At 44.2% G+C, this 14,336-nt stretch overlaps 1 protein-coding gene across 4 annotated transcripts in view; it reads left to right on the top strand.

The window, feature by feature from the left end:
• The first annotated feature begins 1,530 nt into the window (after positions 1-1,530).
• Positions 1,531-14,336, top strand: part of AUTS2 (activator of transcription and developmental regulator AUTS2) — a 1,165,474-nt gene continuing 1,152,668 nt past the window's right edge. For 2 of the 4 annotated variants that reach the window (XM_053929823.1, XM_053929827.1), the window contains exon 1: positions 1,548-2,996. In XM_053929823.1, coding sequence (XP_053785798.1) covers positions 2,688-2,996 — 309 coding nt within the window. In that variant the 5' untranslated portion in view covers positions 1,548-2,687. Of the gene's footprint in view, positions 2,997-14,336 lie in introns of all 4 variants that reach the window. The other 2 variants (XM_053929825.1, XM_053929822.2) reach the window with 2 other exon arrangements.

Genomic DNA, 14,336 nt, shown 5'->3' with positions numbered 1-14,336 from the left:
TGTCTTCCCAGTACCTTGAACTGTGATTGGTACATAGTAGGCCCTAAATGTTAAACAAAGTGATGAATGAATGAATGAATGACTCTTGGGTATGTCAGGTCCTTACTGTTTTCTCTATCTTCTTCCAATAGTACAAAACAAAAGTGTACATTTAGATTCTAAAGAGAAGTCATATACGAAGGTCTGGTATGTGCCTAGCCCATTGCGAGCAATTAACAAATGTCAGATCCTTCTGCTTTTCTTCCTCCCCAAGTGTAGATTACTGGGGTAAGAGGTGATGTGTCGAGTTATTTAAGTCCTTGGATAGAAAGTGAGGCTGGTATCTAACCGGCTGGTGAGAAAGAGCTGTTGGCGTCTTTCTGATCTTAGTAAATAAATTCCAGTGCCCCGAAAAAGACACAAATATTTTACCCAGAAAGGCTAGTCGCTTTTCTTGTTCGATTCTGGGCAATAGTAAACTTTTAAGTACAACTTTTTTTGTAAGCATCAGCAACGTCGCGACTAGAGGAGGGGCAGTGATAGGAAAAGCCAGGAAGACTCTCTCCTCACCCAAATTATAGGTAGTCCGCTGCGGCGGGACTGCCTCCTGCAGGTCCCGGCGCCTCCAGCCCCGCCCCCTGCCCGCGGAAGCTGCAGAGGTTCAAGTTCGACCCGGAGCTTCTCTCCGCCCGTTCCTAAGCCGCCCGCTTGTCCATCAGACTCCCGAATGAAGGCGAGGAGGGTCCAGAGGTCATTAGGGCGCGCAGCCACTCGATCACACGTTGTGCTACCACGTGGGAAAAAGTTTCCAACTCTGTCTGTGGGGTCTCCCAGTGCCCCCCAGTGGAATAGAGGCCTGCGCTTTGGCATCCGCTCCCTTGAGGGTCGCCTCCCGTCGGGACCCCCTCGTAGGGAAGCTCCCTTGTGTCCCTCCTTCCCCCGCTGCGCAGGTCACCCAGGAAGAGTACTTTGGGGGCTTTCCCGAGACGGCAGCCGGGGCGCCTCCGCAGGGCCTTGGGTAGGGAGGGGGTCGAGAGACAAGTGTCCCGAGGAGGGTGCAGGGGGTGGGGCGCGGAACTCGGAGTAGACAGGGGACAGTAGTCTCCACGTATCCCCAGTGCGACTGGCAGGATGTTTCACGGCTTCCACACCCTCGCGCACCAACTCTGCGGGACCACAGCCGTCCCCGCACGGGTGGTCCCCCTACAACCCCCACCACACCCGCGCTGCCCACTCCCAACATTTCCCCCCGCCCCCAGTGCGCAGGCCCGGCCGCCCCAGCGCGCATGCCCTGGGCTCGCGAACGCGGCCAGCCCCCAGCCTTTTGCTTTCTACACACTCTACAACTGGGGAGGGGGCGGGGGAGGAGGGAGCCCGGCCCGCCACGTGACCCGCCAGTCGGGACCGCGGGGGCGGGAGCGCGCGCCGAGCGAGGCGCGGGGAGGGCGGGTGCGCGTGCGCGGGCTCGGGCTGAGGCGGGCGGCGGCAGTGGGCCGGCCGCGGAGGGGGAGGAGCGGGAGCTGAGTGAGGCGGACGGGCGGAGGATGGGGCCGTGCCCGGGCTCCCGCTGCAGCTGCCCGGAGACACGCCGTGCACCCTCCGGCTCGGAGCTTTCGCGGCAGCGTTAGCGGCGGCGGCGGCGAGACCGGCGTTCCCAACGCTTCCTGGCCGCGCTTCTTCCTCGGGCTGGGCGCAGCAAAGAGGCAGCGGCGGCGGCAGGAGGCGGTGGCGGCGGCACACCAGTGTCTCCCGCTGGAGATTTCTTTCTGCTTTCCTCCTCGACGGACTCACCCCCTCTTTTTCGAAGAAGGGTGACCTCTTCTCTGGGACTGGAAAAAATATTCTTTTGAGGAGGGGGGTGGGTGGCAGCGTCAGGGTCTGCTTCTTCTCTTTTTTAAGACCCCTTCTTCCCCCCTCCAAGACCAAAAAGCAAACCCCAGTACTGCTCCAGCATCCTCCTTCCCTCCCTCCACCTCCCTTCTCCACCTCTCCCAGTTTCGCCCTCTCCTCTCCTAATTATTTCATTATTATGCTTGCCTCTCTGGGGGGTCTCATCCCTCTCAGGTCGCTCGGAAGCCTCCCCTGGATGCATTTCTTAAAAATTTGGGAGCCTGGGAGTGAGTTTCCTCCGAGGCGTGTGTGAGAGGCGGCGGGGGTGTTTTCCTGTGTGAGGGGCGGGTGAAGTTCATTGCCCCCACTTTCCCGCGACCTTTTCGACCCGATTTTGACTCGGGGGGCAGGCGTTTTCGGGGGCCAGGGGCGCGGCAGAGAATGGCCGCGGGGAGGGCTCCCCGGAGCCTCCCAGTCTCTTGATCAAAGCATTCCGCTATTCTGATTTATTGCCTGCTTGGTGAGTTATTTTTTTTTTTCCTCTAAAGGAGACCTGTGTGTTCAGCCATTACTTTGCTCGGCGCCGCTCACAGGAATCTCCGACCCTCGGTGCCGTGGGCAGCCCAGCACTTGGGCTTCTCGCCTCTCGCCCTCGCCCCGGTCCCTCCTCCCTCTCTCCGCCCCTTCCCCCTTTTCTTTCTCCTCTCTTTCTTCCCCTCTCTCCCTTCTTTCGGCCGCCGTCTCCCCCGCGCCCTCCTCGGGGCGGAGGGAAGCCGAGAACGGGGGAGGGAGGGGTTGGTGTCAATTTTTTTGTGTGGCCGCGGCTGGAGCCGGTGGCGGGCAGGCGGCGAGCGGGGAGACCCCGGCGCGGCAGAGCCATGGATGGCCCGACGCGGGGCCATGGACTCCGCAAAAAGCGGCGGTCGCGGTCGCAGCGAGACCGGGAGAGGCGCTCCCGGGGCGGGCTGGGGGCTGGCGCGGCCGGCGGCGGCGGCGCCGGCCGGACCCGGGCGCCCTCGCTCGCCTCGTCGTCGGGCTCCGACAAGGAAGACAATGGGAAGCCCCCGTCCTCCGCCCCGTCCCGGCCCAGACCCCCGCGGAGGAAGCGGAGAGAGTCCACCTCGGCCGAAGAGGACATCATTGATGGATTTGCCATGACCAGCTTTGTCACTTTTGAAGCGCTGGAGGTAAGGGGGACCCCCCTCCCCCTGGTTTTCTTTATGCACGACCCCACTCGGCTGCACCCAGCTCTGCTGCTTCCCCCACTGCGCTCTGGCCGGTCTGTCTGTCTGTCTTGGCTGAGGTCTTATTGTTGGGGGGTGGGGGGAGCTGGGGGCGCGGGCAGACGGTCAGCAGGAGGGAATCGCAAAGCCATGCCTGGTCTCCTGGTTTCCTCGTTCTCGCTCGCCTTTCCCCTGCTCCCCCTCCCTGCGCCCCCTCCACAACAGATGGGCATATAGAAAGGGGTTCAGGCATTACAACAATGCGCCCCCCTCCACGGATAGCTCTGTCCCTACTCTTCCTCCTCTCCCTCCCAATCATGGCTTCTTGGCTGGTGGAAGTCTCTTTGCTGGGTTTGGGGCGCCTGTGGACGGTTTTTCTACAGAGCCATATGTCCGTGTGTGTGTTTCTGTATGGTATATACCTTTCCTGATGTCCTCGGGACTGGAGACTAATGGGGTTTTGTGGTTCTCTGACCCCCTCCCTGCCTTTTTTTTTTTTTTTTTTCTTCCTGGTGAAGCTGGGAAGGGGGCGTTTTCTCCTGGTTGGGAGAAAGGAGGGAGGAGGGGAGAGCAGAGAGGAAAGGATGGAAAATCTTTCTGTATTCCGTAAGGGGCTGTATTACAGAAAGGGTTAATTATAATATCTGTGTTATATATGTGTGTGTGTGTATATATATATATGCACATGTGTGTGTGTACACGAGCAATTTGGTTAGAGGATAGAGAAAAGGTGCACCAGGGAGGACTGGTGGGAGGAAAGAATAAAATCCTGACTGGTATCTGAAGGGCTTGTCACCCAATTGTACCTCTCCCTTTCCTTTTTTTGTGTGTTTTCTTTTCTCTTTTTCTTCCTGATTGGCTTTGTGTGTGTATATATAAGTCTTTATTCCTTGGGCACCTGCAGTGTTGATTTACAAATGCACGTTTTCCTGCCCTCTAACCAGCTCCTGAGGAAGGGGGGTGGGTAGGGGAGTTACAGGGAGACGGTCCAGGGGATGGGGGGAAAGTGTCTTTACCTGGATCAAATTTGGTGCTGGCATGGGTCATTGGTTTTTATAAATGTAATCCCTTTTTTCCTCCCCCCGCCTTCCTTTCCCCACTCCCAACACCACACACACACACACACACACACGCACACACACACACACACACAGAATTTGAGATTCTGCAGAGTTGGTTCGGCTTTTCTTAAGCACAAAACCAAGATAGTTGGTTTCTAGCCTTTCATACACCTGATATGGTGGTCGGGGGTTCCTGTAGGAAACTTTTCCCTCTCCCTATGATTTTTTGCTCTTATTATGGTATTGTTTGAAATGATCAAATACAAGCTTTGTTAATGACAGCTTAACTCTCACAATCAGTAATTGTACAGGTTTAGATTGTTGGTACTCTGTGTGTTTGGGTGTCAAGTTTAATTTTTTTTTTTTAAAGTGAGCCAATTTCCTATTTGAACTGCTTTTTGGTTGGGCTGCTGGTGGTGATGGTGGTAGTGGATGGTTGCTAGTGGTTGGGGAGGAAGGGAGGGTGATTGGTGGTATTGGTGACTAAAGATTTTGATGTTAGTGATTGAATCAGTTACCCTTTGGTTCTAGAATTGGTACTTTATTGGTTAAAATAGATCTTACACAGTCGTTTTGAGTTGAGGCTCACCACTTATTAGGATAATTCTGTGGCTTCAACTTTGCCAAGGTGGGAGGGTACTGTACTGTGTGTGTGACCTCTTTCTCTCTGTCTCTCTCTTGATTTAGAATAGGAATTGAAATAGCAGCAAGCATGCTAATAGAAAATGCTGCCTAGAATTTGGTTCACCATTGCTATCTGTGGTAGATTAGGACAGTACTTGGAAAATCTGGTTACGAGTGATTCTGATTTTTGTATGGTTACCCTGGGCTGCCCTGTGGCCCCTCTCTCAGTAAGCAAGAGGGGCCTGCAGATTCCCATGAACATTTTTGGAGGCCAAGTGGAGATAAGTATAACTTATGCACTTGATTTTTATTGTTTCTACTTTTCATAAATAAATATTTGCCTGGGCTTATGATGTGTATATCTGTTTGGCATTTGAGAGAAAATACACCCTTCTAGTTTCTTTTAGGCTTAAAAAAGTTAATTTTTAAAGAAAACCAAGTTGAAGTGTACTGTTAACACCATTTCTTCTCTGCTGTGATTTTTTTTTCTTCTTCTACTTTTCTAGATGCAAAACCCAGGTTATTTTGGTTAGCTGAAACTATACAACCTTCATATCTAAATATCATTTACATATCTGTGTATGGGTCTAAAAAGTCTTAACTTTTAAAAAAGTTTTCTTAAAACTTCATAACAATTTTAAACATACACAAAAGTAGGGAGAACAGTTTGATAAACCCCAGTAGACCTAACACCAGGGTCAGCAACTACCAGCTCATGTCTCATCTTGTTTCATGTATGTCCCATTTGTTTACTCCCTCTCCCAGATGTGATATGAGAAATATTTCTGTATGTATCTCTAAATGGTAGTAACTTAAAAGCCCCAAAGCCCCATAGTACCATTATCATACCCAAATAAACAACAGTTCCCTAATATTACCAAATACCCTGTCAGTGTTCATCTTTAAAAGACCCAGCTTTTGTAGGAAAGCTGTAAATAAACTTTACAGACTAAAAACACAGTGGGGAATAAAAACCATTATGTATGTCTCATTCTGTGAACAAAGGTAGTTCTGTTTGCTGCACCTTTGTGTCCATGTTGGATGGTCAGACATATGTGTGTAGTGGTCATGAAGATAAAACCTACTCATTTTGGGAAATTTACTCAACTGTCACCATACAATGCAAAGGCTTATTAGGAAACAGGCAACTAAACTGTGAACTTGGATAGAAATGTATGTGATAGGAATGCTTTGAAATGTTAAAAATTATTATAGATACTAAGCGTACCCTAAATACATACTATTTTTGTGCCTTATGTTTAGAAATGAAAACAGTTGTCACCATGTAACATTGAAGCTGCTGTGCTACTATGCTGTTGTGATAAGAAACCAGAAATGTTGGCTTGTAAGCTAGGCTTGTTCCTCATGCCAGTTCAGAGCAGTAGCGGGCAAACTGTGGAGTAGCATGCTTCGGATGTGAATGGACACCTCGATTTTGACTTTTTAAAAAGAGGCTGTAACTAATAGTGAAAAGTGCTGATATAAAGTGTTCCGGTCCAACTATGGTTTAGTAAATGCTGGAGCAAAAGAACGAACCTTGCTTAATGAAAACCAGCATTTTTATGTTGATTAATTTTTACTGTTTGATATTTATTTAAGATAATGAAAGCTTTGGTAGTAGTTTAAGAAGCCCACACTTTATAGGCAGTGAAACTGGCTGAGGTAGTTTCATATTCTGCAGGGACACTTGTCTTGAGTAATTGTGCCTTGCAGTTCAAGTATGTGATTGTGAAGAGTCTCGTGATAGAAGATGATAGGGTAGGTGAGGAGGCTAAAGTTGAACATGGTGTTATTTTCATTAGGCATTTGAGAAGCAGAGTTACCATTTGGATATGATATTGTTTATTTGGATATTCTGTGAATAATAGAGAGAATATCCCCAGATGGCATGTCTCGTTTAAAAAAAAAGTGGCTTCTAGCAAACGGTGTTAATGGAAGTGTTGGGGTACTAGTACTGTCAGTGTACCCTGATATGTCAGATAATATTGCCTTTCTGGTATTTGGGATTCTTTCTTTGTAGTCTCGATTAGTAAGCCATGTGAGTACTGCAGCTGAAAATTTGACTTTGCACATCCATTATTTTTCCCCTCGCTTCTCTACTGTGCACTGTTCCTAGAGTAGTCTCCTTTTGTACCTCTGACCCAGGGAAGCAAAGATGAAGTTGGTGGGATTAGCCGACAGGAGGCCAATTGCAGTTTTGCAGGTTTGCGAAAATTAAGGAAGACTCATTTCTGGTGGGTACAGGATCAAACCAAGACTTTCCTGTGGTCTTTATTTCCTAGCTTGGTTTCAGGGCTTACTCTGAAACACTTCACATTGCTAGCATAAATAGGCTGTTCAGAATTTGCACTTATGGTATGCCATGTTAATAGGCTCTAGTAATTTATTATGGTCAAATCTCCCTTATTCAGTTGTTTAAAAAAACAACATTAATCATGTTCCTTGTATCAGTCATCAAGTATTTATGGAGTGCTTGATATGTGCAAGGCACTAGAAAGAGTACCAAGAAACCTAAAATATATGTAGCTTCTTGAAGGAATGTGCAGTTAACTTGATAAATTAAGTCCTGCACCTACAAAATAATTTTGAAATAGGTGCTGGAATGCCTAATACCAAGTAAATGTACTGGGCTTTCAGAGAATAGGGTAGCGAGTGCCATTGCCTGAAGTATTTGAGAAGGCTTCCTGGAGAAGATGGGGCCTAAAAGGTTGAAGTGATTTGAATAGATAAAGAATGCAGAGTGGAAAGAGCATTCTAAGAAGAGGGAATAGTGAAGGAGGCACAGAAAAAAGTGAGACAACGCCATTTGATTAAGGTTTGGGGGCAGGGAAGGGCTGGTAGCAATGAGTACAAACTTAGGGGAGTAAAGAGTGCTTGCTAGGGAGTTAGGAGACCAGTGGAGAAACACGGTCCAGGCTTGGCTGTCCTGACTATTTTAGTGACCTTGGGAAGTTACTCTAAAAGTGTCATTTTCTTAATCCATTAGTTGAGAGGTTTAGATTAGTTTTAGAGCAAAGGTACTGATGCTGGGTGGGAACATAGCTCTGCCAGATGTTCATGGGTTGTGTATTCCAGACCAAAAAAAATGTGATCTGCCCTCAAATAGTTTTGGAACTTGATGGGCTAGACAGAATTAAAGGGTGACTTGTTCTGCAAGAATTAAGTCTTTTATTATATGAATGCGAATTTTGAATATCAGAGAAGGCATATGATGTGTCTTATTTCTTAAATTTATTTGACCACAGGGCACTTTCATTCTTGGCACTGGATCTATAATCTGGTATGGGAGATGCTGGGAAAAATCTCAAAGGTCCCTTCCAGGAACTTGGTGATCTCTGAGTTTAGGGTTAGTGGGCCCATGACAGATGACTTGGAAAACGAGGCACAGAAATTTGAAGTTGGAGTGGAGTTTGATTTTGCTGCTTAAGTGGGAGTGGCAAGGGTAGGATAAGGTGTAAATAACAATGATTACTTCGTTTCCTTCCTGTTCTCTCTTCCTGCCTGGTGTCAGCCCTTTCATTGATTGTTAGCAACCCCACCGTGAGGTAAGACTTGGTCAGTGATTTTCATTAATAACGCTTTCAGTGTGATAACACCCAATTCTCATGCCACCAAGCTGCCTCTAGCCAATAAATATCCTGTCTTCTTGGTCCCTTCTAGTTTCCTGTATTGCTGCTTTTTAGCAAGCTAGGGAAGAAGGTTAGAGGAGAAAGGAGGTTGACACTAATGTTAAAATAAAGCTTTCAAAGTATCTACCATTTGCTTGCTTATGTATGAAGTGCTAGTTCAAGAAAGGTCAGAATCTTTCTGCTGTCACTCAGCCGGGGAGAGCTGTGGAGATATGTTTTACTTTTGCATTTTTCACTTTTTATTTTGGGAAGTTTGGGATGGGACTGCAGGGTAAATGGGTCAGTTCCAGCATTTCACTTCTGAAAGTGTGCATAGCTTTAGGATCTGTAAAGTGGTGAGAAAGTTTGCAGAAAAGAAAGAGTGTGAATAATGGGTTGGTTATGAATTCACATATCTTACCATGTGTACTGAATTTCAGCATTTTTCTGTATAAGACAGAGATCACTTAAAGATTTTTTATGTGAGATGAGGTGGAAGATTGTGATGTGATGATTCCATGCAGCTTGTGTTAGCTGTTGAGATTAAGTACTTCAGCTTTTTTTTTTTTGGAAGTAGCACATAAATGAAGCAGTAAATTGAAAAAATGAACCACAGAGTTAGTGACGAGCTTTTCATCCTTTCGGAGGGTGTTGTTCTCTAGCTTTCACAGTTGAAAAAGGGTTAAAAAATAGAGCATTCAACATGATTCAAGGAACATTGAGGGTGAGTGATAAAAAGAGATCCTGAGACTCTAAACAGAGTTCTGTATACTGTCAGAAAAAGTAGTGATTAGTTTGAGAGAATGTTAGAATTAGAAATAAGGTCCCTAAGCCGAAAACTTAATAGTTGAGGACAGCAGTTAAGGAATAATTTAGGTCTCAATGGCTACAAGATTTCGGAGTCTTTTGGACAGAAGGTCTGGAGCACTTCTTGAGGAAGGGTGTTGTGTGTGTGTCCACATGCAGAGGGTGGAGGTTGGTAGGGTAGGTGGCTTTATTATGTTTTATTTTACCCAATGCTGTTTATAGAGTCTAGTACACTAAATGTAGCCTAACTCAGTGAAAGTGCCTCATGCTATGTTTTCTCTTCGAGAAACACCCTTTTTTCATATTCAGGATTAAACCCAATATTCTGTAGATACAGGAAAAAGGTTGGTAATGAGATCACTGCTGTTCATTTGATAAAGTTCTGAAAAAAATCAGGGAGATTTGAAAACTCAGTAGGAAGAGCAAGATAGGAATTAATTTGGTGGAACCCAAGATAGGAGAGGATCAAGGACATTGTTAGCTGAATCAGAACTGTTTTTCTTACAAAATCTGTACCTGTTGCTAGATGAAAGCTGATCCCCCCCGTAGAAGAGGGGCATAGAATTTAAGGCTGGTGAGACCCTAAGTTTGTCTTCCTTCTAACAGTCTTAGTTGTGATCTTCATTTCTTCTCACAAGCCTGGAGAGTAAGGGGTATGCAGTCAATAGGTATCATTGTAAGGTCCAAAGAATAGGCCCTCCTCATGCTTTTTGTAACTGAGGAGTGGAGGAGTGGGTTTCATATAGTCTGGCTTCCTTTGCTTGCTTAGGAAGACACTAGGCAAGTACATGTTTCCGTGTCTCAGTTCTCTTCAGGTCTCTGATTCCATCCTTTGCAAGGGGACTGACCTGTGTCCTGAAATCCTGTGTACTGCTGCCTTCTTTGCAGGTGTTTATTTCATGTATTAGTGTAAATGGCAGCCTCATCACAGAATCCAGTTAGATTCCCCACCCACCCACTGCTTGCCTCCTTCCTTCCTTCCTTCCTTCTCTCCCTCCCAACTGTTGTCCCTTCTTTCCCACTCTTCCTTTATTGAGATAGAACTATCAAAATTATTAATGAAGTTACTGAAAGGTAATGGATTTAGGAAATTGTGAATGAAATGTGGAAACTTAAAAATTTCAAACTTCCATTTTTTGAACTTTGACAGTCTGTTTGAGGGAGGGACTGTGATGTTAGAGAATTACTTGCTACAGTTTTCTGGGCTATTACAACTCATCATTCTGATTTCTCATTTTTATCTGAACCTCTAGTTAGGGTTTGCCTGACAAATGCCACAAATTACCAAATTACATACAAATATTTTTTATTTTATTGTCATTTTGGCTTGCTGCTATACCTGAAGGTGCCATATCTCCTTGGTACCTTCAGAGCCATGGAAAATCCAAGTGTGGTAAAATGGAGTCACAAGAGGAGAGGGGCAAGCCCCCAGTTTATAAATAATGGAAAATGGCTAATGTAGGTTGGGATTCAATTTTGGCAGAAAGCCTTCAAATTGCAGGTACTGTGTGATTGCTGTTAACTGAGGCATTTTGAAATGACCTGGTCTCAATTCAGAAGCACAGCCTGTGAAGACAAATGTGACTCTTGGTTACTGTGGCTGATACTTGATACTTTCAGACTGTGGCAACATTCTGAATCTGGGACAGGATTTAAGTCAATGCCAAGGTCATGTTGTGATGGTCCTTGTTGTCCCCACAACTACTCTGTACTGCAGCACAACACCAACCTACCAACTGTATTTAAGGTTTCTGCAAAGTTTCTGATGGCAGTGATATTTTAGAGCTTGAAAAGAGGCATTAAAAGAGTTCAGTATTTGCAATTATCCCTTAAAGGTTATACCGAAATACATTTTTTTGTTGTTGTTTGCTAGGGTCTCTGTTTAGTTATATTTAGTGGCTAAAGGTTATTCAGTGAATAGTTTTCCATAGTTACAAACTAAGTAAGAAAAAACCCCTAGAAGAATGAGTATGTAGATGAAACAATAGCTGAACATTAGATTATCACTTGTTTTTTAGCCACATACTAGAAATTCCAGTGTTCCCCCCCATTCTCTCAGTTGGCAAAAATAATGAAGGTACTGGATTGTGCTGTTCTAAAATGATTTTATGTAATTCAAGTGAAATTATACTGTCACTGGGACAAAAGGAGAAACAAGCATTTGTTACTGTTTTGCTATTATTTGTTACTGTTATTGCATTGCTGTGTAGTTCAGTTCACTCCTTTCCCATTTCTTTTCAGGTAATCAGTCTATCTGATTACTTGCAAAAATTACAGTTTTGAACTTAACATGGGGAACATCTTTAGGAGGCATTTCTTAAAGTTAGGACCTCACCTTTCAGAGCAGTCCTTTGATCCATTTTACTTCAGCTGTTGTTGGCTTTAGTGATGTAGTTCTACAATACCTCTTATTTTACAGATAAAAACACAGCCCAGAGGTGTTAATTGACCTTGGGAGTAAGAAACACTCACTGTTAGCTCATGAAACTGTCTGCTTCTCCTTAGTCCTAGGATTCCCAAGGACTGGAAATGTTGGAAGGAGGTTTTTTAAAAAACAAAAATAATACTACAAATGAGAATAAGCACCCATAATTGTAAAACTTCCAATTTTTCTAAGGATTTTAACACCCCAACCCCATGTCATTTCCCAGAATGCGGATGTGGGGTGATGATACGAGGGTTTCTCATCTTTGAATGTACCTTGGAAAGATAAAATAATGATTTGGATATAAAAGGACCTTAATGTGGCTTATTTAAAATTTTAGCGTAATTTTTTTGGATAAAATATTTTCTTTAGCCTGGCAATTCAGAGAAACTTAGAGCAGCTTAACAAGTTTGGTAGCAGAACATTTGAAACAAGTGAACTTTGGAGTATGGTGGAATTGAAGACTCAACCAAACTTTTCTTCTGAAGAAAGACTCAAACCATTAAGTCCACAGGATGTGTTGGCTAAGCCATCTAGCCTCTTTATTGCTGAACCAGAAATTTATAACAACTGTTTATCATATGTATATATTTATAGTCAATCATATAATGAAAAGAAGTTTTCATGAGATTGTAATAACATATCAAGATGGATATAATTAAAATAGAAGCAGATTGACACCCTGGGTTAAATGCAAACCATAAAACATGGTACCTGAGCATTGTGCTTTACATATTTGCTGCAGGGGGCAGTCAGCCAAATATGCAAATACAGACATTGATGAATTTCGCCGGGTGTGTATGTGGTTACAGAGAACCCAACTATTTTATTAATCTTTTATCAAGCATTGTTTAGATTTGCAGTAGCAATGGAATGTATTAATTTGGCAGACCAAATACCTTAGGACTAGAAAGTAGGAAATAATAAAGGGAAGACATGATTGATACACTCTCCTATAAATAACACATGCGACTGACAAAAGGGCTGAGTAATCTTTAGATCTGTGCTTGATGCCTTTAATGGAGTTGTTAAACCAGGATGTTTAAGTTGAACTTCAGTCAGAGAGGCTGTCTTCCATTTAAAATGCAGGCTTATTTCTAGTTATACCCTGGACAGGTATGTTGACAAAATTGGTGTAAATTGAATTTTTGTAGACTGGATCAAATGCACTGGGAGAGTCTTACTGTGAAAAATGAGGCGGCCCCCCCTCTCCCCCTGCAGGGAAGTTAGGATTCTGGTAGTGGATCTATTTAGATGGACATTGCTTTTCCTGAAACACTTTCTGCATGTGTTCCCTGTCTCCTGGAAGAAGGTGACTGTGAGATTTGCATTTTCTGTTCAGGTTTCATATCTCACTTGGTCTGTGCTTCCAGGAATAATTGGTGGTGATTTGAGTAAGTTTTCATCATTCAGATTTCGGAGGTTGGTTTTCAAGTGTGTGCTAAGGTGGACTTCCGGCTGTGACTATGGAATATGATTTTCATATCTGTTCCATTGGGGAGTTCAGGCATGTCATAACCACTTCAGAGTCATGATTGTAAAGAGGCGCCCTAACTGTAATTTTTCTATATGACAGTTCAGTTTTAAAATTGTAAAGATGCCAAATACAGGGCTGTATTGTTATTAGGGAAGTTGGTGACATCTGTTATATCTTGTTAACCAGGAGAGGAAAATGCTTTAATCAAAACATCTAATTATGTCCTCTCATCTGATGAAAGATCCTTTGCTAAATTTTTGGAATTGGCTTTAATGGAAGAAGCTGGCCTCTATAGGAACTGTGAAGTAAATTTACTCTTTTTATTTGAAAAATACTTATTGTTAAGCATGGTGACATAAGGATGTTGTAATTCTGTCAAATTGCTCTTAAGCTGTATGTGGAAAAAGATATTTTCAGAAGTTGTCTAAGCCAGCATAAAGTTTTTGTTTGTGTCCTCCCTCTCCCCGCCACAGCATATGAGACCCAGAGGGAGTTTTTGTTTCCAGATGTGAGCCTAGGAGGATATATGGTGGCGAAGAGCCACCTGGGGAGAGAGCAAATGATAATTACAGGTGAGAGGCAGGGGGATAATTCCGCCTGTGTGCTGGGAGGTGTGATTTCACACCTGAATGTTGAAACCTGCTGTGTTAGTTAGACAGTTGTGTTGTTTTAAAATTAGTTTTGCTAGTCAAATATAGAAATGAACCAGATTGTTCCAGGTCACCTTCAGTTGAAGGACTGTAACTGTTTAAAAAATTGAAGTATAATGTGATTACAGAAATATTCCCTGTGTTTTAAAAAAAGTAGTTGCATACGGTACCTGAAAGTATCGAAAACTGTGTTTAACTCAGCGTATCTACACAGCTTCTAGCTCCCTTGATCACTGTAAAATTTGATATTTGGCAATGTGGCTTTCTATTTTGAATCATTCAGGCTTCAAAATCTATCCAGTAAAGCCATCCTTTTACCTGTATTTCATCCCAGAATTAATTTTGTCTGCAGATACTCTGTTTCCAGAATCACAAATGATGATGATGATGATGATGATGATGATGATGATGATGATAACATTTATCGATAGTCTTAATGCTGGGATATGGAATAGGTCATAGAAATGCTTTATTTCTTAGCTTTCAGAGTATTTTATTTTTATAAAATGCCTTTTTCCCATAGATTGAGGTCTTGGGGCTGGCCTAGCAGAGTTTTTGAAGTGTTAGCCACAACACTGTGTACTCTGTTTCATTTGGGGCCTGGTGGGAGGTTCAGTACTGTTCTGTGCTCTGTAATGGTTTATTGTGTGCC

This window comes from Desmodus rotundus, chromosome 1, assembly GCF_022682495.2.
Source record: "Desmodus rotundus isolate HL8 chromosome 1, HLdesRot8A.1, whole genome shotgun sequence".
Lineage (NCBI taxonomy): Eukaryota > Metazoa > Chordata > Mammalia > Chiroptera > Phyllostomidae > Desmodus > Desmodus rotundus.
The sequence above is the reverse complement of the archived record's forward strand: the minus strand, read 5'-3'. Positions and strand labels throughout refer to the sequence as shown.